At 42.6% G+C, this 26706-nt stretch overlaps 1 protein-coding gene across 3 annotated transcripts; it reads left to right on the top strand.

Moving 5' to 3' along the window:
* Positions 1-21: 21 nt before the first annotated feature.
* Positions 22-26058, top strand: btbd8 (BTB domain containing 8). 3 transcript variants are annotated; one of them, XM_054603060.1, is made up of 19 exons: positions 22-103; positions 690-821; positions 3009-3188; positions 4732-4856; positions 5225-5339; positions 8077-8166; positions 8928-9008; positions 9096-9192; positions 10464-10552; positions 11633-11735; positions 12227-12409; positions 12499-12654; positions 15699-15828; positions 16796-16857; positions 17604-18138; positions 18776-18863; positions 20675-20799; positions 20885-22807; positions 25155-26058. In XM_054603060.1, exons 2-19 carry the CDS (start codon positions 718-720, stop codon positions 25652-25654), a joined length of 4686 nt encoding a protein of 1561 aa, XP_054459035.1. In that variant the 5' UTR covers positions 22-103; positions 690-717; the 3' UTR covers positions 25655-26058. The 3 variants fall into 3 exon arrangements, with proteins under 3 accessions (XP_054459035.1, XP_054459037.1, XP_054459036.1); XM_054603061.1 differs by having other exon boundaries at positions 62-86; XM_054603062.1 differs by having other exon boundaries at positions 20885-25248.
* The last annotated feature ends 648 nt before the right edge of the window (positions 26059-26706 follow it).

Below are 26706 nucleotides of genomic sequence, written 5' to 3'. Positions count from 1 at the left end.
GACGACTCGTCCACACCTCCTCCCGTTTATCCCGGCGAACAGCGTGCAGCGGGGATGTCAACAACACCGGGCAGCGGGTCAGCCCGGTAATGAAGACACTCCAGTATGTTACGGAACCTCTAACTAATAGCCTCGTTTTTGCTATAATTAATGTCACCCGGTTTGTTTTTTATCACCGGGCATTCAGAGTTTAACTACGTTAGCTTATGTTAGCTAGCGCTGGCATGCTAGCCACGGGAGGAAAACCAGAGTAATGTTACTCAGCTTAAGCCTTGTTATCTATGAAACCCTTATTCTCGTTTTAATGATAACGTTGACGTTCCTGTTAAATCCTTTCATTGGACACATGATAGTAACTGAATTGGCATCCTGTTCCATTTCAAGTGGTTTTCTTTAAACCGCTCAACAGCGCCTCTCTGGGTTGCAATGCTGGTAAACGTAAGTCAATGTGTGTGGTGAGAGATGGTATTGCACTCCTGACAGCAGAGACAATCACCCCGTGTCACCTCTGGGAGTCAGGTGAAGTTGCCATCATATGATTAAAAAAAAAAAAAAAGAATATGAAAGCCTTCAATTGCATCATATGTGGCTTGTTGCATTCCAGCAATGTGTGTCTGTTTTGTTTTTCCTCATAATGTTCCCACAGCATGCCACTGGCATTGATCCAGCCCTACTCTTTGGATTCACAGGTCTCTGTCTTAGGGAACCCATTGAACCATGATCACCACAGAGGCTGCCAGAGAGTTCCACGCCAAAGAGCGGAAACACAAAGAGCAGCTGAGGAGATGTTTATCATCGGCTTTATCTGCAGACCTGGACAGGTAAGGCGTGTGACAGTATGCACTGAACTGCAAAAGCATGGGGAAAAAACATTGATTATTGGCAAATGTCAATAAAAAAAACTGTATCTTGAAGTTTCCCCACTGTGGTCAAAGCAATGCAGGGCAGTGAAATGGAACAAAAACGTAGGCTTTATGTGGAGCCTGGGAATGGCCTGCCATCATCCAGTCAGTAGGACTGAACTGGTTTAAAGACCTGCTGGTTTATCCAGTTTGATCAGTATCATTGCTGTCACATAAATCAAAAAAGAAAAATCTTTACTCTTACGTTTTTAATGGTGCATTTCACCAAATTCAGTCATTAAGTTCAGTTTACTTGACACAAATAGTATTCGCTTGTAAAACAATTATCATGTGTTACTCGAAAGGATCTTTCCAAAGTTAGAAAAACATCCCTGATGATGTCATCGGGGGGATCTCAGCCTTTACTTAAGACATAAAATCATTTTTTTTAATCATTGGGGAGCGTCTAATGATTAAGGTGCCTTATTGTTGTGTTTTCATCAGCATAGAATGAGCCCTTCATATCTCCATAGGGAGGAGTCCTCTTCCTGGATTTCTTTTTTTTTTTTTTAATACAGTAGCCCAGTATGGACACCCCAGATACTGGTTCTAGAGAGAGCCTTTTGCTATTTCACGTTCGCTGAAGGCCACTGTATTTCCTTGACGCGCTTGTGAAACTGCGGTAACATAAGCAGCAGAGTGCAGACCTGTGGTTCCACCATCCGCTGTCGGATTCCATTGCTCCTTAAGTATTGTTATAATGGGAAGGATGGTCTATGAGTGTGGCTCATTCTACCACAGTCTTTGAATGGTCTGCAACCCAACCGCTAGATGCCATCAAATCCTAAACACTGTTCAGAGCATGATCCTTTAGAGGCAAAGAGTCAGAGTCAGGGTGTTTGAAAGCAGTTAAACTGCTTTCAAATGTCAGCAATCCTGTAGAAAACTGCAAAAGAGTCAAAAAATACCATACACCTACATATGACAGCAAAGCTATTTTTTGACAAACATATCAATTCACTCACTGGAAAAAATGAGACAAATCAGTTCAGGAACTTAATAATCAGGTAAAATACAGGTCTTAGTCTCAAAATACATCCTAGAATTTAGAAAATGTAGCACACCTTTGTTACGTATTACTATAGACAAGAGTGAGGATATCCCTCAGATAACAGGATCAGTGGATCTGGAATATAAAACTTGGCACAGAGTAACGTCACAGTAAACCTCACAGATGACTGGAAGCTCAGGAAAAACAACCTAACGTTGACCTTTGCAGCACTTTTGTTGCTTAGGTATCTGAGTCTGCGCATTGCACTAGTGCTTTATCTATTTCGGCCCTTTTCAACAGAGGTTTACAGTAATGGACATAGCACAAGCAATTGAATCTCATACCACCCTATTGGCCTTTAGCTGACTGATTTCTGGGTGACCCAGATCAGTCATAGAGGCGGAATGAGAGATAATGATGGTGAAGAATAAATGGACCGCCTCAGGACTGTGCTTCATAGATTTCAGAGGGTGGCTAAGAAGCTCATTGTTTATTTTCTATTTTCTATGTTGGCTTTTAAATGTACGTTATATATTAGACATTTTCTTTCAGATTCCGATACCTGAACTTGCATATCGGCCGGTACCACATTACGATCTGATACCATTGCATTAAAAACACATCGCTGTGATAGGATTTTCCAGTGTACAATATTCCAAATTGCTGACATTTTGCTATCTCAGGCTAATATTACCACTTTCCACTAGGAGAGTGAGCCGTCTCGCTTCTTTCTCATCTCTGTTAAGAGTTGCACATGTGCTGGATGTACGGATCAGGTGGCGAATGACACGTGTTGTTGTTTTTTCCTGTGTAGCGTTAATGATGTGATATCGGATTGGTGCATAGACTTGCATTCTCGCTGATTACCGATCCGGCATTTCAGGCTGTATTGGAAACATTTAAAAATACTGCTATCACTATCAGAACAACTATATTAAATATGTACATTTTGCCAAATTGGCTCCAAACATAGTTGGTATTGTATTGTTTTTTATAGTCAATAGAAATTAATCCACAGTGATGGTTTACATGTATGTTAGTTTTCCTTTAATCAGTTAGTTAAAGAGAATTTTAAAGGAACCGCCCTGATAAAGTGTTGTAATGTATTTCCCCAGGTTGCTGCAGGAGGAGCTGGAGGCTGACGTTTCTCTGTATGCCGGGTCCGGCTCCCTCCAAGCTCACAGAGCCGTGCTGTTGGCCAGAGCTCCTCATGTCCTTCAGGGACAAACGCACAAAGACCCCTCCATTGTTCATCTGCCCGGCTATGAGCTGTCCGGGTTGAAAGATTTCCTCAGGTAAGCAGTGGGTGGGGCAAATGGTGATTACAGCGTATATTTGCTGTTTCTTCTGCCGTTTTTGGGGTTTTAGATCATTTCTTTATGCCCCTCTAGAAGAAAAGGCTGTAATAGCTTTTCTGAATACCACTCAGTAGTTTCCGAGAAGCAATAACTCTACATCTGCTCTCTAGTAGGGGATGTTAAGATACAGCATTTATCCCTCTCTTGTAGTGTTACAGTTTCACAGACTCTCTGACAGAGGGCGCCATGCGCACCATCTTTAATCTGCAGGATCTGCTGCTGATTGTATGGTGTATTCAAGGGGCATCGCAAATGCTGCAGCTATTCAATAAAACACAGCGCATCTCGTTTTCATGTCAGTGTTGAGATACACAAATCCTGTTTATGACTGTTAATAATCATCTGTACATTTCTAGTGTAGCAGTTTTCATCAAGGTTTGCAGTGTGGTACCTCAGAGAGCGCAGGTCTGTCATCCACTGATTTGTGTCTCTTTCTCGTTAGCAGTTTATAATTAGGACAAGAAGAAAGAGTCGTCCTTGTTTGGTTAGACTATCATGGAGTCTAAAAGTCTTTTATAGCTCCTTTTACACCTTGCAATTGCAACATTGCTGAGTTTAGGTATCAATGTAAGACAGATATTCTTGCATGCACAGGTATCCTGTTAAAAAATATTTGTTAGTTAGATACTTTTCTCATGAATTGGTTAGACAATCACCGGAAAATTAATGTGCAACTATTGACAATAAGTTAATTGTTTGAGTTATTTTCCAAGAAAAATACTTTGCTGCTGGTAATCTGATTAATTCTGCTCTTCCAATTTTCATTTGTATTAAACATCTTTAGGTTTTGGACTGTGGTCGGACCAAACACGCAATCTGAATCAACTTTTGCTCTGGAAAATCTTCTGGCATTTTATTGGCAAAAATGATTAATCAACTATTTAAATTTAACAGAATCAAAAATTAGTTAGTGAAGATAAAAAATCCCAATCCTAGAGGTTGCCTCCAAATTTTATTAAGGAGCTACTGATGATTACCAATCAAACCATGTCAAAACAATACTCTTTTCAATTCTTTGGTTTGAGGAATATGAACATGTTTTTCAACAAAATCTGTATTAAACAAATAATGCCAAACCTCCCGCTGCACTAGCAGAAATAATATTTGTATCATATATTTTTATTCAAAAGGGAAAGTTGAGGATAGAGAGAGATGAGGAATGACTGAAACAAAGACCATTGGCCAGACTTGAACTGGGAATGTTGTGGTTTAATTTTTGTGCTGGATTTTTATGGCAGACCATTCAGGGATGCTACGGCATATGTCATAAGAAGTCATGGCAAGTGTACTATAACAGTTTGTAACTTTATAAGATTGCCATTCACTTTATAAAACCTTGCACTGAGGGAAAGAACCTCAGCTCAGGCTTGTGGCTTGAATTCTGTGTCAGCAAAGTCCCTTTGCATCAAATGAGATTATAGTTTTAAATAAGTATGGAAGGCCTACTTTTAATTAACCTTTAGAATCCCCCCTCCTGCAGGCAGCTGTACACAGCAGACCAGAGCACGCGCTCGTCTGAAATAATCCCAGACGTGGAGGGCTCAGTACCAGAAAGTTCTTCGCCTCTTCCTGACTCGGCAGACCTTCATAGTTCCACTGACTCAGGTAAACAGATGAACACCGTTTTCCACAGAGGGTTTATTCCGGGGTTATATGTGGCCGCTCAGCTGCCCCCCTCCCTCCCCCCTCCACACATCATGTTATCTGAGCCATAATCCATTTAAGAGCTAATCTCATTGGATCCCTGTTGGGGCTACTACTAATTGCAGCATGGCCACTCTACGGATTCTTTTAAACGTTTTTGTTCACTGTTTGCAGTTAATTTAGTGGTGTAGTGAGAGTTACCACTGCTTTTTCACACACACACACACACACACACACACAGAAAATACCCGTGTCATGTGTCTCACACTTTCTCTTCGTCACCCTCTCCCTCCCGCCCGTCCTCATTATCCATCTAAACTTCACTCCAGACACTGGTCTTGAGCCAGCGTCGGGCCTCGGCGCTGACTTGCTGGATCTGTACCAGAGGGGGGAGCAGTGTGACATCACCATCCAAGTAGCGGAGCAGGTCTTCTCCTGCCACAGGTAAAGCTCTCTCTGGTGGCCTCTCAGCCATTTCATTAATACATCTGGAAACTAAAAGCACACTCAGTCTGTTTTTTGTTTTCCTATGAATGCCATCATAGCGGGCAGGCACAGTGCAAGCATGTTCACTTCAGCACATCACATCCACGAGATGTAAAACACTACAGAGGTCGCACATCTGCTGTTGACTCGCGCCAGTGTGGAGCAGTGGTGGGTGGTCATTCAGTGATGCAGAGGTAGTAGTAGCAGCAGCAGCTGGTAACCATGGAGACAGGTTTCTCCCAGCTCATGCTCAGGGGAGCAGCCAGCCAACGAGAGGTTGTCAGAGAGAGGAAGCTGGGCTATTTTTCGGTCTGCAGCAGTGATCTTTGAACGGCGAAGTGTGAGGTGCTGCACCAAGAGACTGAATCAGAGCTGCTCCAGCCTGACGCCTATAACACAGTAACATAACATAGAGCAAGAACATAGGACCTAAGAGGCATAAAATAGAGAGTTTTCAAACAGTCATAGTCTCCACAAAACATTTATTGAATGAAGGGTTTGAATGCCTGATGTGAATGTTTCTAAATATCTATTTAGTAACTTTTTTGTTGACGATACCTGCCCATATATAGAACAGAACAGGCATCCTTATATGGCTGATTAGGGGAGTTGATTATGCTGCCAATCAAACCAGGCACCTTGTCATGAACAGGAAACATTCATCAGGCTATAATGAGCAATAATGAGAATATGTGGGAGTAAACTTAACGGAGAATAATAAAACAGATTTAGCCTTAGAATAAAAGAATGTTCATGCACAAGGCCTATTGCCTCTTTTTAAAGGGTAGTTTTGATTTTTTTGAAGTGAAGTTGTATCAGGGACTTATCCATAGTCAGTCTATTACCTACAGTAGATGTATGTCGACGCGCCCTCAGTTTTGAGAAACAGACAAGAGTAGCAGCACGGGAGCAAAGCAATGTACTGCTGTGGTCGAGGGCAGCAGCAAGGCATATTTATATGGTGTTTGACACCGTTTAATGCATGCATGTACAGAAAGTCACCTTAATCCATGACTGATAAAAACTGTGGACTGAGGGTTTTCTTTTTGCTCCAATAGAAAATAAATCTTCTAAAATAAATCTCACCTCTCAGAGGTTGCTGCTCACATCGATGTTTCATTTATCTTACTTAGAAAGGAATATATTAGTTACACATCATAGAAAGTAGAGCTTTGCAATGAATTGAATATGATCAATGATATATGATCATATATCAATATATTGGCATACAATCTATTATCGTTTTAGATGATTATAATGTCGAGGTGTCTTATGAATGTTCAATTTTCAATGAATGTTGGGCATTACAAATTATTTTGAATATATTTCTCATATCACTTCTGTATGGATACCAAGTTATTGGTCTGAACTTAAGATCTTATTATGTGGGTTTGTCAATATTGCCTTGGGCTGATTTACCATGTAGTTAATCATTTCTCACTCATACTGTACCACAATATATAACACAATCTTGATGTAAAAATGATACCTACTGTGATTTATTTTATTTTTATCTTGTCTTTCTTCTACTATGTCTCTTGTGTGCACTTTACTCTATGCCGCTGTAAGCCTGCAAATTTCCCCGCTGCGGGACTAATAAAGGATTATCTTATCTTATCTTATAATGGATATCCATATTATAAGCTCTTAATTGGAAGCTACCTTTATGAAGTGACACATAATACACTCAACAATAAAACAGGATTAGCAGATTTTTAGACAATCTTAAAGAGTTATGCTGGAAGAATTCATGGGTGAAACAGAGAGGGGTCCAACTGTCTTTAATGACACTGTAAAGTAATAAAAGATGATAAGGCTGGCATTTACTGTATATTATTCTATGTAACAGCAACAACATGTTTGTTGGTCTCACAGTAATTTATGATATACCTACCCTGTTTGTAGCTCTCAACCTCAAGCCCTTTGGTTCCTACTGAAGACTTAGAGGTGCAGTCAGCAACTCTAATCCAATAGAATGGGGAAAATAGATAGATGTATACTGAGAAAGACATTGGGAGCGAGAGGGACAGTACATCTTTAGGGGGGGACTTCTGTTGAGTTCAGATATCACAATCTTTCTCCATAATCACTGACTCCGTCTTTACATGTATGCTTACAAAAGTGCACACATATATGGTTATTTCCTGAAACAGATGGGCAATGTAATTTTAGCTAACTCAAACAGGAGAAAATAGTGAATATGTTTGGGACTATTATCAGCTGCAGATTAATACACATTTGGCACGCTGGTAAGTATTTTTGGCAGCGGACAGTGTTTGTGGTAAACAACAGTGTCATATTTATGTCACCCTGTGCTACGGTTCAATGGCTCATTGAGTGTTTAATAGTTTTTGGATCCTCAGGGGAATGATATACATCAGGATTTGATACACACATAGTACTTGTTAGAGGGATCGATTTTGGTTTGTTTGGTTTTGGTCTTTTCATGGGATTTAGAATATCGCCAGCCTTATTCTTTATTGAAGCTAATTAAGTACTCTATTTCCATATCTGACAGTACAATCTTCGGAGGCAGGGGATAATAGAAACAGCGTCTCCAGAGACCACAGAGCACACACTATATTTTTGTCACTTGAAAGCCACTTAAGCACACACAGGCCCGCCAGATGACATGTGAAATATTAAAACGGTGGGTGGATCTGACATGCAACGGCCTGCTTTGTTGGGTTTCTAGGGCAATCCTGTGTGCACGGTCCCAGTACTTCCGAGCCATGCTGAGCGGGAGTTGGATGGAGAGCTCCAGACAGTGCATCACTCTGCAAGGGTAAGACTGACGCGTCAGCACGGCCTGGCAGCAGGTCGCAGGGATCAATAATACAGCTCCACTCCTGGTCGAACAGTGCTACATTTCATTCCAGAACGATACGGCTGAATTACTGCATGTGCCACATTAATTATTCAAGCATCGCAGCCGAGGTGGCTCTGTACAGTATGGGGGGGGGTTCACTCACAATGCCATATATGAACTCCACACACGCGACCACCCACTGCCGGTGGAATAACAAATGGCTTGCTTGGATTTTCTACCAAGTAAGGTTGCAACGTCGCCTCTGTGAGGCATATAAACTTTTTCTCATCCACTGCCTGCTCCCCCACGGCCCCTCACCACCACCACCAACGCCCGTCTCGCAGTTTCTTTTCAGAGCGGGGAAAGGCAAATGAGGCCCATTTTTATTCCTCCAGGGAAAGATATGTCACTTGCCTCAGCATTACTGATCTGAGGGTAACAGGGGGAAGACTCGGCTGTCAGAGTGAGGAGCTGCTGCGTTGACGTGCGGGGGTGGGGGGTGTGGGGAGAACCTGTGAAGTGGACCTCGGGCTGCAGTAACATGGATTGAGTGCGGCATGATATATGGATTCTGTTTACGGTATCCTCAGTTGTGTTTCCAGTATACACAGAATAAATACATCCACATGTGTGACCGGATTCGTGAAGATAATATTGGACTGTGCTTGGGGACAATTCTGCATGTTAACATGAGGAATATGACCTGTAAAGTACTATTATTTTGTTAACCGTTCCAGCTTAGGGCCAGATGAGATGGAGATCCTGCTCCAGTTCATGTATGGCGCCATTGTGGATCTGCCACCTGGAGCCAGTGCCAGGTACCGTATGGGAGCAGAACGTCCAAAATTAGAATACAGGGCCATAGAGTAAAACCTGATCTGTATTTGGTGTCTCCTGTCCCACAGTCAGGTGGTGTTGGCAGCAGACATGTTGGGTTTAGAAGGACTGAAAGATGTGGTGGAGATGGTTCTGACCCGTGACTACTGCCGCTTCTTCCCCAAGGTCAGCTCTACATCAGGAAAACTAGTGAATATGAGAGGTGAAAAGAAGGGTTTCATAGGGTTACTATTACCTCTCTATATGTACAGTGCGTATATGTCAGGTAGGTTCACATGTGCAGCATTTTTTATTCTTCAAATATTTTTAATATAGTTATTTTTTAAATATCCAAATTGAGTATTATTCATCTTTCAGAATTGTATTTTTTCACGTCTATATTTGACTTTTCAAACATCCAATTGAAATCTCTGAATGCACAATTTGTAAAATCCAGATAAGGCTTTTTTTAAGCATCAAATAAATGTGCCTTCCTCATGAATAAAATTAGACTTGATATGCCACCATGGCATTTAATCAGATGAAAAGATTTAATGCCTCTGTAAACAACACACTTACATATTACAGCTGCATATTTCCTGTTCTCTGGAAAATCTGTTGCCTGAACTCGCGTCCGAGTTTGTGAAGCGAGAATAGGTTCACCCCGCACTGCTTGAAATAAAGCCAAATACTGACCTCATTAAGTGGATCTGTTATCTGCCATGATTTGACCGGTCATTAATAAATTCAGTTACATTCATTTAATCATGGCGGGCCACAAAATCAGTTTTGTTGCTCCACAATAATCCCTGGTCTCAAGTTACCTTATTCAATTCAATTCAATTATATAGTTTAAAGGTATGTGCACATGCCAATAAATTCCACATAGTGAGGTACACAGATTTTGAATCTAGTAGAAGAGAGCACTGGACTTAAGGTATGACATCCAGTACCAGGAGAGAAACAGTTGGATCGATGCATCCCTGCTTAAAGGCTGATTAGTCACCTGCCAATAGAGAGTGCCTGATGTGATTCACAGAGCATGGACTCTGTATGCAAAGTGTCATTATAGCACCTAATTAGATGTAAATGATGGTTAGACTTTTTCTTCTTATAATCTTTCTCTTTTCTATAATTTTGTTATCGTATATCAGATCACTTCAGTGATCCTTTGTAGTAAAGAACAACAGGGACATAGCAGTATGTGGAGCATCACAGCTGAAAACACAGAGAACAAATCCCATTTTTATTCCTTTGGCTTAACACTTGTTGATTTTGTATGGTGCTTGCATGCTCAAAGTCAATAGTAATGCTGTTTCCACTTCTCTGAACACCTTTTCATTTCCATTTGACCATGTGCTTGTTACTTGGTTTATTGTTTTTCACTCCGGAGCCCTCAAAGCTTCACGAATGATTGTATAAAGCCCCTTTTTCTTCTCTCCTTCATGCGTGGGCAGCCCATTGACGGGGTTCAGAGAACAGTTCTTGAGTGTCTCTCCCTCACCCACGCCTTAGGCCTTCAAAACCTCCACATGCTGTGTAAGAGGTGAGTGTCGGATGTGGCTTTTCGAGAACTGTGTTACAGCTTGCAAAATCATGTACATAAGCATATTGATAACTCACTATGTTTTAATTAATGCTCCTAAATTTTTCATTTTTTTGTCAAACTCGACCTTAAGAGTTGCTTGTGTAATTTGAAAAAAAAAAAAAGGCCAACACACTAACCTGTCATCATCATCGCCACTGCAAGTTATATCAGCAGTTTGTTGCTAGGTAACCAGCATGTGGGCTCATACTTCTGTGTTATTAAGTCGCTTAGGCTTGGGGTTAGTTGTATAATGAAGTTTGCTTTAATGTGATTCAATGCACCAGTCTGTTGAGTAAAACCTTATCAAGACTTGTGATTCTTAAAATGAATTACATAGGGCAAGAAAATAAATCTGCAGAATACACAATTTTCCACATGTCTTTATTGATTTGTGTTGATTGAACCTAAATAAGCTGTATTTAAATCAAGTTAATAAGGGTGAAGCACCTCTAAGAATGCTGTTCAGTTAACAATACTTCATAGACACTCGTATATTGCATTGCTCTTGGATGAAATATAACTGGAAACCTTTACGCTGTCATTTCTTTAAAATTGAGCATGCCTCAAGGCTTTTATCACTTTCCTTTTGAGTCAGTCTTGTGTGCATTTCATTCGTGTGTTTTCCTGTAGCTGTTTCTTCATGCAAGCGCACTACAGCCAGTGCAGCAGTGAGCGGGCGAGAAGAGTGTGAATGTAGGTCAGAAGGGATGTGTTGAGTGAGACTGCGATCTGGTCCTGATTTGAGGTGGGGGGGGGTTGTCTCGATGAGTCACGCGAGTATGACGGTGTATCGAGCTGCGCTGCTCTGTGCAGCAGGGCGTTACTGACCTTCCCATCCTCGCTCACTCCAACGTTCCCTCGAGCAAAGCCCTGCCGACCACTGCTTCGAGGCTCTGAGACTGCAGAAATGTAGAAAAGGCCCCAATGAGTTTGTATGACTGACTAAGGTGGAAACCGTCAAATTGCCCAGAAACCAAACTGTACTGTTGCAGAGCCCCAAAAGCGAGTGATCTACATATACTCTATGTTTATTTCCAGGTGGGTTTCTGATCATTTTGTGAAGTCCTGGTGTGAGAGGAACTTCTCCCTCCTGTCCCCTGAGCTCCACGTAGCCTGTCTAACAGCCGTTACTGAAACCATGGTGAGTTCCTCCCTCTCACAGTCATCAGCTGCACTGTATTCATGTAATTGCACAAATATCATCAACCCATTCTCCAGAGTTTCTTTCCACAGGAAGGAAATTCAAACATAATCCAATCAAACATGACCTTTATTAAATTCTCAGTTATTAAAGATGTACTCATTTAGGAGTATGATGTGGATACAGACAGGCGGGGAGTGATCCAGCCTTGTAATTGATAATTGAATCTCGAGTCTGTCTTTCATCACTTTCAAAGAGGTGGGGAGCGCTCTGCGAGTAAAGCAAGACAAATGTACTATTGTTCACTCTTGGCAAGTATTAAGATTCAGCGCTGGCCAGGAACCATTACACAACTCTGGGACTCCCTCCACCAATCAATAGGTCCTGGGCAGAGATAAAAGAGTGCTTTTATATAGGGCTGTGTTCATTTGACTTTATTCTGCGTTTTCACCTAGAGAGAGTTACCTTAGCTGATAGATGTTTCCATTCAGACTGTGCAGAACGCTGTGACCATGCTCTGTGGCACTGAGCAGTTGATTGGCAGCCTCCCAGAAGTCAAGTGGGCCCAACAGGTGAGGAGTCTCGCCACAGAGCTCCAGGAGGAGAGCCTGCATGTCATCGTCCAGTATCTCCCCAGAGTCATCCGCACTCAGGCCTTCCAGGACCTCTGCAGGGTAAGGCGGCGGTGCAGTCTCCTTGACTGGAGGTTAGGACCACTTAGGTTTCTACGGGTTTTTTCAGTGTCTGTTACTTTCCGTTACAGAGGGAGGAGTTTACCCGTGAGCCCACGTTGTTGAAGAAGCTGTGTTCGGCCATCAAAGAAGGCGTGACTGTGGACAACTGCTGTGAGCTTTTCACTGCTGTGCACTGTCTATGTGGAGATGACATGGAAGAGGAAAGAGGGCAAAAACAAGAGGAGGTGAAAAGAAGCACATTCTCTATACTGAACCAGTTGTCTTCTCAAAAGCAGACATCACGCTGAAACTAATAGGCTGTGCCCACCCCTAATCGTGTAGTTCTGGTCCCATTGAGTCCTGTTCATTAAGACCAGGGAGAACAAAGTGAGTCCAACCTGCACTTCTGCACTTAAACTGCCTTAAAAGGGGAGTTGTGGTCTACTTCTAAGCAAACTCTGTTGCACTTTGACATTCTTAAATCAATCAACAAATCAATGTTCACTCACTAGCTTTTGCCAGAGCTTTCAACTGCTGCTCCTGATCTTACTCGAGGTACAATGTTTGGACATAGGAACTCCAACTACAAGAAAGTTGCATCAACAGTGGTGGGAAGCCCAGAGGAACTAACTTCTAACCATCTCACTCCCTCTGCAGAGGAAGAGAGATACAGTTGAAAGCTCTATAAAAAGCTAGTAAGTGGAGTTCGAATTAAGTTTTGTGTGCGGCAGTCGTGGCCACAGGCATTTTTAATTTTTTTGGTTTGTCTTTCCGGCTGCCCAGTCCATCCTCATGGGCGCGATATCTCTGGAATGCCTAGAGGGGTTTATAAATGTAGTCAATGAGGCAATACATTTCTCATTGCCTTGTTATTGACCAGAAAGCTGAGTTCTCCTGCCCGTGGAGCCGTGTGAGCAGTGCCTACATGTACCAAAATGAATTGCGCGTTAGCTACTGGCGCCTGGAGGATCCCTGCCGGCCATATTTTTACAGCTAATGCAGCTGCAGCCTTGGCCTTTCTTCTCTGCATTTCCTCGGCCGTTTACTCTGGCTCATATATATACGACTGCATATCCGAGTTAACCAAAACAAGGTCAAATGTATTTGTGTCCTCTAGACTCATATTTCGGGATGCCATTTTCACTTTTTGATATGTATCTAGTTTGCAATACAAGCAAACGGAACAAGTTAGTTCTGTTTTTGAGCAGCATTTAGAGCAACGTCCGTCTGGCTACCCAGATCCGCAACAAAATAGTTTGTTGTTCTTCCTTGCATTCAACTACGTCACTGTCGCGGCAAATGATGCCGCTGGATGCAGGTAGAACATCAGATTTTTCAGCTGAGAACTCATCTTTCTGGGTCAATATAGCAGGCACTGAGGAATTTATTGCTTCAATCGAATACATTTACCATAATAACTGATTGGACAGCGACACAAAAGGTCGTGAATTTCCCCTTTGTTGGTAGTAAGTCAATTTGAATCATAAATAGACTAGTATTAAGGGGCAAAAGTGTTTTTTCTCCTTGTTTTTGTCTGGGGCAAGTGACACAGGTGTAAACACAGCTTTACCTTTCTGTGAGAAATGTTTGCTCTCTCTCTTCTTCAACAAGAGTTACTTGAAAATCTTTTCTAACAACCATAATGTATTTTCATCTTCTTTATCATCATGTGCTTTACTTCTTTCTGGATACAGCTTTGGAAGAGCAGACTTCACATTAATTTGGCATTTCAGACCAAAGCAAGGACCTTGGGGTAAATATGTGTTTAGGGTTGGTCTGAATGGGTCAGCATGAGTTGTCCAACCTGACTTTGCAACGCTGCTCCTAACTAGGGTGTGAAATGGGTCTGACGCTGCTCGGCTTTGGTATGAAAGGGTGGACAAGGGTTTCTATGATGGTGGTTCTTGGGCTTTCAGCTATACATTACTTTGCTCACCATTACAAATAGAACTGGACATTATTATCCGTATACATTTTATATCGTTGTATACCGCAAGTTGTTGAATTAGTGTTTCATAAGGTGAGAAAATCAGGAAACAAAATCATTCAAATACACCATTCTTTCATGTGGAATTTCACTTAGTACAACTTTCCAATGAGAAGTAGCACAAAGAAGTGTGTTAATCTTTTAATGCTTTATAAAGACGAATTCTGCAAACGTTATTTATTTTCTAATCCGAGTCCTCAAACACGTATTTAGTGAGTGTCATTATCAATGGATACAGATTCAACAAGTGGCAGGACTTTGATGGTGTCAGCACTATGTGCGCATGCAGATGATAAACAAAACGTTGACACATCATAGTGCTGGTTCTTGAGTCACAAGAACATCATCACAACATTTGACCTGTACCTGTTATGGTTATTTAGTACTATAAATGTTGGCCTTTTGATTATAGCAAGTTAGTTTCAATGACAGAATGCATTATTTCTCCAAACTTCCAACCCCGTCCTTCACCTTGGATGTCTTTAAAATATAGATTTAAGCTGACTGTATGGTGCAATTATGAGTTGATGCATTAATGAGTATTGTAAATGTTGGAATGAAACTAAACAGATACAGTTGAAGTTGAAGAATTTTAAATCCTATCTGTCAAACAGTTAAGAGATTAAAGACTAACAAAAGGTATATGGCGAGCAGCCAGGTTAAGCCTGTGAGCCGACTTCCAGGGGAAAGTGACCCGGCTGTATAAGTTGAAGCACATAACCCCTGTAAGTACCGTACAGTATGGCAGAATGGATTAGACCGAGGGAGACTATGACGTGTGCCAGCGGCCTTCACTAATCTCTCTCTCTCTGTGTGTGTGTGTGTGTGTGTGTGTGTGTGTGTGTGTGTGTGTGTGTGTGTGTGTGTGTGTGTGTGTGTGTGTGTGTGTGTGTGTGTGTGTGTGTGTGTGTGTGTGTGTGTGTGTGTGTGTGTGTGTGTGTGTGTGTGTGGTGTCAGTGCAGCGGAGGAGGTGGAGATAGCTCCTCCCCTGCCTTCCAGCCCTGTTTTTATAATCGGGCGTGGAAACAGGAGAATAAGCATCAGCCGCTGACATCACTGATTTCGCTCAAGGGAGCTCAAGTGGATTCTGCAAAGGAGACAGAGGAGGAGGAGGGGGGAGGGACAGAGAAAGGGAGGGAGGGGAATTTGTTGCCATGGTGAAAGGTTCTTCAAGCAGCTGCTGATTCGCCTGTGCCTTAGCGCACCCCTTTCCATTATTCTCCCCTCCCTCTCTCTCGCTCCCTCCCTCTCTCTCTCTCTCTCTCTCTCACTCCCTCTCTCTCTCCTCTGTGTAACCGCCAGCCGTTCAGGCAACAGATTTGTACTCTGCGCAGTCGGCTGTGGACGTTCCTGCTTCAGACCTTTTACGCCGTCCGCCACACGCAGGGATGGGAGACCCTGTCCTCCAAACACAGAGAGAGGATACTGGCAGGTAAGGGAGGAAATCCTTGCTATGAGCAAAATCTTTCTAGTCACACACAGCAGGATATTCATGCTGCGGTGTATGTGGATGTATGTGGGTTGTTGTTTTTTTTACCCCTCCCCTCCCCAACCCAGCCTAGCGCTGAAGCAGTGGCTCTGCATCATTAGAGATGAACCGAAGCCCTTGGAGCATACACTGTTGGCTGATTAAATACTTAATGGCTTCTTTCTACACAGCTGCATGGCTACTACTAACCCATTTACCGTTTGCCCAGTGCTGTTCTTAAACCTGTTTGCTTCATGTGAGCTACCTTTTTAACTGTCTTGGGCAGATGAGTGTCTGCTAACATGGTACATGCACCAGACACGGCATGCTTGTTTTCATGGGTGGGAGTGAAAGGCTGGATTCCTGTCTTTGTGGGTCTGCACATGACTCGAAGCTCCCACAATTACAAATAATGTGCTCTTTTCTTTGCTGTAATGTGTTGAAATTCACTGCATGAATAATTTATTTGGCTGCTGGTATCAGCGTGTTGCTATTACTGGTACATTTCTTGCCAGTGAAATCGGATTCCAGGTCTCTCATACAAACATAACACAAGTAAATAGAGTCAATTTCCCCTCATTTGCTTTTGATTATAAAATAAATCAGTAGGTTCTGAAATTGTACTGTATTAACTATAGAAATGGCCGTCTTTTGTTTGGAATAGTCCTTGCCTGACTGATCGATCCATTGATTTATTGTTTGTTTCTAAATAGTAAACACAGTGGGATGTGGAAATAGGAATTTGTGAATGAATAGAATGGATCCTCTAGCTCACATAAAGAGCAGCGTCTTGGAAATACAATTGGTGCAGCCTTTTTCATCTTTTTTATTCTTTTTTTAGGATTTTCAGATTTGAATAGTCTGTTTTGCAGGCAACATTCTAATTGGTTAATGAATGATCTTTTGTATTCCTTTTATCCTGTTTTGACAGATGCCATTGATAAAGGGGACAATCGAAGACTTGGCAAAAAGCCTGTATTCACTAGCTCACAGGTAATATCACTCAACCATGCAACATTTTTTTTAATATGGTTCAATTTTGTTTCAGTTTCAAGTTGTCATTTCTGAATCAGAACTCTGACTTAGCTTGATGGTGTGAAATGTTGAGGCTGTTTTAACTCAGATAAATCCATGTAAGTTTGTGTAATCCCTGACCATGATGACAGTCTGTGGCCTTCAGATGCCATATGTCATAAATGCCCCACCCTCCCAGCAAAGAGATACAGTATAAAATTAGCAGCAGGGCCTCTCTAAACAGATGTATAGCTAAGATAAGTCCGGCTGAGGTGATCCAGAGAGGGATTGGCAAGATGTTAGGCATGAGTGGTTAAGAGCAGTGGAGCTCCTACAGATCTCTGGCAAAGTGGTTAGATGCAGTCAAAACAAGAACTTTGTCTTTAGGCTTATTGTACTGATTCTCGGAACCTGCAAGATACAACATTTCACAGAATGACACAAAGTAAAAAGCAAGAGGGACTATTTTTTCAAATAATTTTTGGCTTAAAAACCTTACAGTAAGAAACTAATTGGTACAAGTCGGGAAAAAACACAACAGGATGTTTAGCACAGACTATAGAGATCTCAAAAGACTGAGTAGATTATCAGGTCATGTAGTCAGCATTTTTCCAGTGGTATTCTGCACTAATGTTATTCAGTTTCATATGACCATGCTCTGGTTCTTTGCTGATTAATCCTGTCTCACAGTTACGTGACGAATTTGTTAATTTTTTCCCCTGCAGTCGAGGGCTGTAAAATGCCCTTCATCTGCACCTGAGAGTCCTCCTGTGCACAGGACCCAGAGGGTGTCGGAAAACGCTACTTCTGTCCACCGTAGTGCTGCTTCAGCCATGAAGTCTGATGGACTGGGGACAGCTACCAAACCGGGAGAGGGTCCCACATCCAAGGCAAAGACTGCGAAGAAGCCAGGTGACCGGAGTGTAGCAGCAAAAGCAAAGACGCCATCAGCCGGAGCACCAGTTGTCAACGGCACAGGAGCTTCAGGGGCCAGGCGGGATGTAGCCAGCGCCAATGGCCCCAGAAGCTCTCATGGTGCTAGAGAGCAAGAGAAGAAGCCAAACCCAGGTGCAAGGCCTAAAACATCTCCCCCGAGCTGCAGCCAGACGGGAGCAATGAAGGCTCCAAAGAGCTCAATGGGAAAGGCTGACAGCACCGTTGGCACCAGCCAAGTTCAGCCCAGCGCTTCCTCCACATCAGGCAGCGCCTCGCCAGAGAACGGTGCCAGCAGCCCTCGCAACGACACCCACTCAGTCCCAGGTTCACTCTCTTTATTGACTTCTTTACATTTCACCATTGTGACAGACAATTACATTGTAGGAACGTCGGAGTGGATGAGTGGCTCCAGGCATAATACTGTAGCTGGAATACAGAAAGAGCCTACAGACTCATTGGTATGATGAATGTTGTGTTATGGCCAAGTGGGCTTTGTGAAAGACGAGGGCAGTGTCATGTATGAATGTGGATTTATCAGGAAACAGAGCACAGTGTAGAAACTCTCAGCAGAACAGCAGAGGTCAAAGTCTGTAGAGCTCTCCCAAAGGGGCATGTGACTGATCACTTTGAGTTTCTGTGGGGAGGATGGGTTTAAGGAGGCGGGGTAACCCAGACTGATATTTTTGGGCCTCAGCTTCATGTTCTGCCGGTACCATCTTAGCATGTGTCCTTGTACCCTGCCCTGAAAGTAACTTGCTACACGACTTTGATGTGAGCTTGCTCACTAGCAGCACAGCACCCTACCTTACTATGTGTCCCTGCTACCCTGAAGATCATTTGGTTCATTCTTCAGTAAATCGAGATTCAAATGTATCGGGGTAGGGTTGGTTGCTATCAAAACTATCTGCCTGGAAAAACTTCTATTAACAGTTGTGCATGTGGTTCGTTTTCTGTGTTTTAGGTGCAAAGCCCAAACACCAGACTAAGGCGGTGAACAAATCCCCACTGACAAAACCTCCTCAGAAATCAGATACAGCAAGGATCAGCAGGTGAGCGCTACCTCTAGTTTTATGGTGCTTACCAGTGGGCTTTCTCATTGCGTCTTGTGTATTCAGTGAAATGCTAACTGCAACATTAAAGGGCACTAAGTGATGTCTTTGTCAACTTCACCTTGGACGTTACAATTAGGTGAATCCACCTTAAGTGTCATTCTACCACCCAAGGCCTTTAAAAATACATTCAACTCAAGTGAGGATTTAGGGGACTCTCTTTAGGGGTTTAAGGAGCAAGTCAACAAATCAGCAAACTTTGCTGTTCCCATACACAAAACCAACAATAATGAAGAGCATTATGCAACTGTGAATAAACAATACTCAGATAATAAACTATGCCCTTGAGATATTTCTAATTTCTGAGACCGATGAACTCCTTCGTAACATTCCACGAGTATCTTTTTGTCATATATATATATATATATATATATATATATATATATATATATATATATATATATATATATGCCCAATGACAACCAAAATAAAGCCAATAAGAACTCATAGGTAAATCAAGTGGCTATATCAGAAGGACAAAAGTTTAAGTAGCCCAAAGATAGATCATGAGAGTCCAAATCTTGAAGGATAGCTGAATCATTTCTATTATTGTCTAAAAACATTTTACAAAACCATCTTACTTTTTTCCACTTTTGTCCACAGTCACCTACTCTAAAGTTACTGAAATCATTTGAACTGACTATTTTTTACTGTTTGTGTTAGGTCACACTGCATCCTTAAAGGCTGAATTTGAGTTTAGTCTGAACAAGTCTGAGTGCCATGCATCCTCACTGCAGTTTTAACATGGCCAGGCCAAGTTGCAATATGAGCTCAATGCCAATACACCCAACTCCATTAGATCAAAGCATTCATGGGCTTTGAAGCAAAACAAACCTACCTTACTACGTGTAATGTAAATGTAGGACAAAGTAAGATGATAGTATCACCTGGTTGTTTTTTTAGGCCACATGCGGCTGTCAGGAGGTTAAAAGCATCTGTGCAGCGTTTTCTGACAAGCCTCTTATCTGTCCTTCAAAAATGTTAAAAATATCCCTTTTACAATCTGCATCAGCCAAACTCCATCTGTCCTGGGAGCACATCAATATTTAACAGTCTTCCTGGAAAGCAGCCGTGCAAATAAGCCAACAAATAGCCGTTAGCCTAACAAAACATCTTTGTATTGCCATCTTGTGTAAAGAAACAGATGGTCCAGGTAGCAGTTAAATAAAGATTACATTTGACATTTACATTTTTCTGGATTTTTGTGCTGAAGTTAGAATGAAAATGCTCTGTGAGAGTAGTTAACATTGAAATCCCCTCCATCCTCAATTTGGGAAGCGATACAAATCCTTTGTCCATTATATATTTCTTTAAACTGACCTGTAATATTATTACTTACGTGACAATCTCAGGTAGAATCTATAAAACTGTACTGGGAAAACTCACTATGATGTCAGATAATGAAATCCATCGATGGGCACACAGCAAATCTCAAACTGTAAAATTGTGCTCTCTTATCTCCAGCTCCTACAGTTAAATGTAGTTAATAACCAGGGTAGAACATCCTTCACAAGTAACAACTTGAAATTCTTTGCATTGATAATCAGCTCATGTCTGAGCGGCTTGCCCTTGACAAAATGGGAGAAAAAGCTCTGCTGCCCCCCTCTGGTGTTGAATATTAATTTGTGGTTTACTTTCACTGCAGCTCCTCTCATAAATATTGTTAAATGATGATGTGAGCCAAAGATATTCATCTTTTGGTAAAAACGTGTGGTGACTTTGTTGTATATGTTTTGATTAACCAATCACAGTCCTACCAATAAGTCAAGTGCAAGAGAAAGTGGCAAAGTCAAGACTGGTGCAGCAGAGAAAGCGTCTGCTGGAGGGACAGCAGCAAAGGCAGACACCAAGGGAAGAGGCACAGCAGACCACCATGGTGAGAAATCCACAGTCTGCCTGATTCAAATGTCTGTATGTATACTGTAGCAATGTCTTAATTTCCTGTTCTGTCTTTGGGTTAGTCTCTAAGCATGGATCCTCCATGAAAAAGCCAGCCTCCCCCAGGAAAGAAGACGGCAAAGACGGGTCGAAATCCTCAGCACCAGACAGAACAGCCAGTGAAGCTCATAAAAAGAAGATCACGAAACCCTCTTCGGCGACTGGAGCCTCAGCTAAATCCAGTGCTAAACCACCAAAAGCCTCTCAAGCCCCCTCCAAGCAATCTTCAGTTGTAGCTGCCAAGTCTGGACCAAAGCCAAAAAGCACTACTGAATCATCTGCGGAGAAAGCTTCTCCAAAATCTGGACAAGCTTCCAAAACCTCAGCTGCATCTGCCTCCAAGAAATCAGGAACTAAAGGAAAAGAGTCCGTAAATGGTAATAATTCCGATTGTAAAACTGAGCTTGCACCAACTGAAAACGAAGGAGACGTCGCAGTGCATAAAGAGAGTACGGATGCAGCGCTTTCTGACCAGCTTGCAGCACGCAGTACACAGCCAACAAGCCAGGGTGGAGGGGATTCCCTCAGCCTTGAACTAGAATCAAGCCCTACGCAGAGTCTCCAGAAGACTGAAATACAGTCACTAAACACTACGAGTGCACCAGCAGCTCACAAACCCCCCCACAGCAAACGGGCTAATGCAGACACTTGCAAACAGACTGAGGGGAGTAAAGTGAAACAGTCTCCAGGCGGTGTCATCCGCGCTCATATCAACGGAGGGCAAGCTCAAGAGGTCAGCTCCCCGAATTCTCCCAGAGACACCGAACGCCCCGTAGACACCCCGTGTAGCATGGGAAGCACTGAGACTCCCGTAGAGGACTCCTCCTGGAGCGGCATCCACCATCAGGTCAGCCCAGAGTCTGAGACCGGCAGCACGCACACCACGTCCTCCGACGACATCAAGCCCCGCTCTGAGGACTACGACGCAGGGGGCTCGCAAGACGACGACTGCTCCAACGACAGGGGCGTGTCCAAGTGTGGCACCATGCGGTGTCATGACTTCTTGGGTCGCAGCAGCAGCGACACAAGCACCCCGGAGGAGTTAAAGATGTGTGAAGGCGGGGCCGGGTTGAGAGTGGAGGTGCGTCTGCGCGGGAGAGAAGCAGAAACCACCAGCGAGGAGGAGGTAGTCAGGCAGCGTCCTCGTTCCTGGTTGCATAGAGACGAGCTTCCCGTCCAGGAGGAGCACTCAGAGGCCGCTTTGACTGTGAAAAGCGTGCCCGACTCCCAGCTCTTCTCCTCTGAGGAGGAAGAGGAGGACGAAGATGAGGAGGCAACGGAAGACGAAAGGTCTGAGGTTGAGGTCATTCCAGGTCCGGCGCCGCCGACTGAACCCTCGCCGCTCTTTCAGGGGATCGTCAACCTGGCTTTCGACGACGACGGCGTGGACCAGGAGAACGACCAGCCCGACTTCCAGTCGTCTTCTAACTTCCGTCGCTCAGTGTTGCTCTCTGTCGACGAGTGCGAGGAGCTGGGCTCAGAGGAGGGCGGCGTCCAAACTCCACCTCAACAGCCGGATGACGCTGTGACTCCCTGTGACGTTTTTGAGTCTGACTCGGCAGCCCCTCAGTCCAACTGTGCCCCCTCCAGTGACCAACAGAACCACCTGCCGTGCCACCTTGATAGTGCAGACAGAGAGCACGAAAAAGGCGGCGAGGAACATAAAGAAAAGTCCTCTGTATTCCTCGCAGAGATCGGGGAGCCCGCTCAGGAGGAGGGCAATGGAGTGAAGTCCAGTGGCCCTCTCCTGGATGCTGACGCCAGAGACCTCCCTCCCCAGGAGCGCCCATGCCACCTGGATCTGCGGCACACTGAACAGTACAACGGAGGGCCGCGCAAAAATCACACCAATCCCTCAGAAAGCAAGAAAGCTGATTTACATCTAGACTTAAATGAGCCTCAGCTGACAGGGGACTCTCCTGTACATGCTGCACAATCACCATCAGGTAATGTATGATCTACGGACCCTTCCTAGACCCCAAATCCAAAGCCATCTCTTATCCCTAAACTCCCATCAGTGAAGGTTTAGTTTATCCCTGCAAGATCCATTCTCCTCCACTCTGATTCCTAGACCTTACCTCCATCCAACATATACCTATCCCTCTTTCAGAAAAAAGGATATAGTGCAGTAACTGATAAAAAATACAAGTTCAAATTCAAATGAAGTCATCATATTTTCATAGCTGAAGCTTCCTCTCATTTCAACCCATTGATTGTGTAGCTGTTGTAAATTTGAATTTGCAACATCCATATCCTTTTAAAGATGGAGATTGGTTTCATCATAGCAAATAACCTAAACTGTACATTTTAAAACAACTGAACTACCTGTAGTCAGAGGCATGTAGGCCTTGGTAACTCAGTTTACACACAAAAAAGGGAAAGCAGTGTACATTTCCTAAAGACTGATCATAGAATTGTATTTGTCAAAAAGAATCTGCCTTGGGACAAGGCCTGTGACATAGTCATACCAATGCACTTTTATGTACATAAAAATACGATTTTTTGATTATGTTTGTCGTTTCTTTTATGCAGTGGATCAGTCTTTGGCATTTTTATCAAGCCATAGATATATTGACATGCTTGGAGGTGCTTTAAATATAATTTAACATCAATATATCATTGCCAAATCATTTATGGTTTGTTGGTATAATTACTTTTACAGTGACCATCGTTGAGATAATTTTATGCCGCGCCGCTGATAGTGATGTTGATAAAGCTAAAGTTTCTTAAAATGTTGTTTACATTTCCCCTAAACCCCATCCCTCAGGAGAGTGTTGCCATTTATTTTGCTTTATTGTAAAAGATAATTGTGTTTGGCTTTTTACTCATTGAACCGTTGCCATTTTGAGAAACACAAACTTTTGGCTCCAGACGCTCTCCTTCTTTTGTGCCAAAAAGCACAAACAGCTCTGGACCTTGTGGTACACCACGTCAGCTACAGCGTCACTACGTGCTGCTTGGCTTCTCAGTGATGGTCTTTTGGTTTACAGTAATTATACTAACATCTGGAAATTAATTTCAAAAAGATGTGTTGATGTTAAACTGCTATATGTAGCACCTTTTTAAGAATTTGTGTTCAGGTAAATTACAAGCAAGTAATGCTTTCTTTAAAATTTCTGTTGAGTGATATACCGAACATCAAGGTAAAATGCAAAACAATGGTACAAAATAGTTGACACTAAACTGCCACTGCTTCTCAGAAAAGATTGTTATACTGGGGAACTTTTCCCTTGCATCTCCTTGCTGTTTATTTTTTTTTATTTCTATTGGAGAATGTACCTGTTCCTGAGGTTTCTTTTTGTTTGTTTTTATTTTTATTTTGCACTGCACTGCGCACATGCATGCTATTATTAAATTATTTTGACATTCCCCTCTACATCAATCATTTTTGTGTATGTTTTTTTTTCTCCATTATCCATTACCTTTTGTCAAACCCAGTAGACGTTTATATGTCTAGATACATAGACATTTACTTTTAAAGAAGACTGTGTTTTGTTGTCTTTAAGCTTGTGTTCAGTAGGTTTATGTAGTGTCAGTAGCTCCTATGTAAACTATGTGATGTGTCTCTAGAACAGCTGTCACGGTCCTGCCATGTCTCTCTTTTTTCACTACCATATTCAGAAAAAGAAATCCTGCTGCACCATTACTGAGGGTCAACCCCGATGCAAACATGTGAATCGTTTTGTTTTCAATATCAAACAGTGATCAGTTACGTCATCCTTTGCATTTTTGAAATTGTAAGAAATCGAATGTCAAAAGAAACCTGGGGGTGTCCCATCTTTTTTTGCTACTAAGTAAAGCACTGTTGCTTGCATTTTAGTTATTTTTTGTGACCGTATTCAAGTCTGTTCATTAGGTCTGCCCGTTCAAAGACCTGCACGTAAATCTCAAAAACATATCACTGTTACTGACTGACACATGCAGTGTCAAGTTCACTGGTGCTGGCAATGCATGGCTTACTTTGTTTGAACAGGTGGATAAAGAGATGCATTCAGATTAGCGTTCCTCCCATCATTACCTTTAAGGCAACTGTATACCATTGACATCCATATTTGATGTGATTGGTGAATATCAACCTAATAAATTTATAATTGGTGATGGTATAGCATCAAACCGACCATAATGTGACCATCAATGTGCTTCGGTACTGTCCTCACCTAACATCCATGTGGAATGTCTTTTAAAGGACACAGTTGCATTAAGAGTAAACAGTGACTAGTCTCTGAAACGTGTAAAAGAACTGTTGAGGAGTGAAGCAGTTTGTCATTTTGCAGTATTGTCAATTGTTTTTAGGGGACAATGGTTGTGACAGATTGGATCAAACCTGCAAACATGACCGGCGACCATCCAAAGCCCTCTCTCCCATTTACGAGACGGATGTGGGAGAAGCGTTTGAGCGCTGCTCGGACAGGGACAGGAATGTTAGAGTGAAGGCAGAGGAGGAAAAGCAAAGAGGGGACGATGACAAAAGCAATGAGTTCGCCGAGCGGGACTGGAGCCTGCTCAGGCAGCTCCTCTCGGACCACGAGTCCAGTCTGGGCGTCATAAACCCCGTGCCTGAGGAGCTGAACCTGGCCCAGTACCTTATCAAGCAGACACTGTCACTGTCACGTGACTGCCTGGACTCGCAGGCCTTCCTGTCCCCGGAGAAGGAGACCTTCAAGCGCTGGGCGGAGCTCATCTCGCCCATGGAGGACTCCTCCACCAGCATCACAGTAACCAGCTTCTCCCCAGAAGACGCTGCATCTCCACAGGGGGAGTGGACCATCGTGGAACTGGAAACACATCACTGACTCCACAGGGGAGAGAGAGAGCCTGCCGGACAGTTCACCTTTCTCTATGAACTTTGAACGTCTTTACATCAACTTTGTCTTAATTCATTATAATTTATATTCATTTCCTGTCTCTCTTTTTTTGAAATGTCTTTTTTTTCCTGGACTCTGCAGAACTCTTGGCTTTGCAGCAGCTTATTTGACATTTTGCCCTTGGTGGACTGTTTTGTTTTTTTTGACACAAATGGGCTGTTATGCATGCTGATATTTTTGTATGTCTGATTGTTTAATTGATGTTGCTTTGAAGCTCTAGAAAAGAATAGAGTAAGAAAAAAAAGCACCTCTCTCTCTGTCATCTGATAATATGGTTGACTGAAGTTTCTTAAAGAAAAAGTAATATTGGCCTACTGGCTTGCATTTAGTGTCATATTGAAAATAAAGGTTTGTGTTTATTGAAAAAAAATAAAAAATGTCACTGTCAATTTATAGAGGAATGTGACGCAAACACCTTGTACACTGATTTAGGTTCAGTTTTTTTTATTGCAATGTCAATTTTCCTGGATGCACAGGTGTAATTAATAACATTAGTTTACATTTGCTTATTGGTTGGCTTGCCGAGACAGATGTGGAGCCTTCATTCGTACATCTGTGCTTATCCTTCAAAGACGAGTTACAATGCCATGTATAAGGTTTTTACAGTAACAAGTGGACAGATATTTAATAAGACAAAAAACACTTAACAGCTGTTGTAAATTAGTATAGCTAGTAAAGAAACGTCTGTTCACCACAAAATAATTCAATTCAATTCAGTTTATTTTGTATAGCCCAGAATCACAAATTACAAATTTGCCTCAGAGGGCTTTACAATCTGTGCACACATGTTGACATCCTCTGTCCTTCCCTCACATCGGCACAGGAAAAACTCCCCTAAAAACCCCTTTAACAGGGAGAAAAAAGGAAGAAACCTCTGGGAGAACGACAGAGGAGGGATCCTTCTCCCAGGATGGACAGAATGCAATAGATGTCATGTGTACAGAATGAACAGCATAACAGAGATACAACACATTCAATGT

This window comes from Anoplopoma fimbria, chromosome 8, assembly GCF_027596085.1.
Source record: "Anoplopoma fimbria isolate UVic2021 breed Golden Eagle Sablefish chromosome 8, Afim_UVic_2022, whole genome shotgun sequence".
In the NCBI taxonomy this organism is placed as follows: Eukaryota; Metazoa; Chordata; class Actinopteri; order Perciformes; family Anoplopomatidae; genus Anoplopoma; species Anoplopoma fimbria.
Note: the sequence above shows the minus strand (reverse complement) of the source record. Positions and strands in the feature narration are given on the sequence as shown.

Bases quoted from the DNA above. Each gene is read 5' to 3' on its own strand.
- btbd8 (XM_054603060.1), top strand. From the start codon at position 718: ATGATCACCACAGAGGCTGCCAGAGAGTTCCACGCCAAAGAGCGGAAA. The intron at 4,857-5,224 runs GTAAACAGATGA...ACTTCACTCCAG, and splicing joins TCATAGTTCCACTGACTCAG to ACACTGGTCTTGAGCCAGCG. The intron at 20,800-20,884 runs GTGAGAAATCCA...TCTTTGGGTTAG, and splicing joins AGGCACAGCAGACCACCATG to TCTCTAAGCATGGATCCTCC.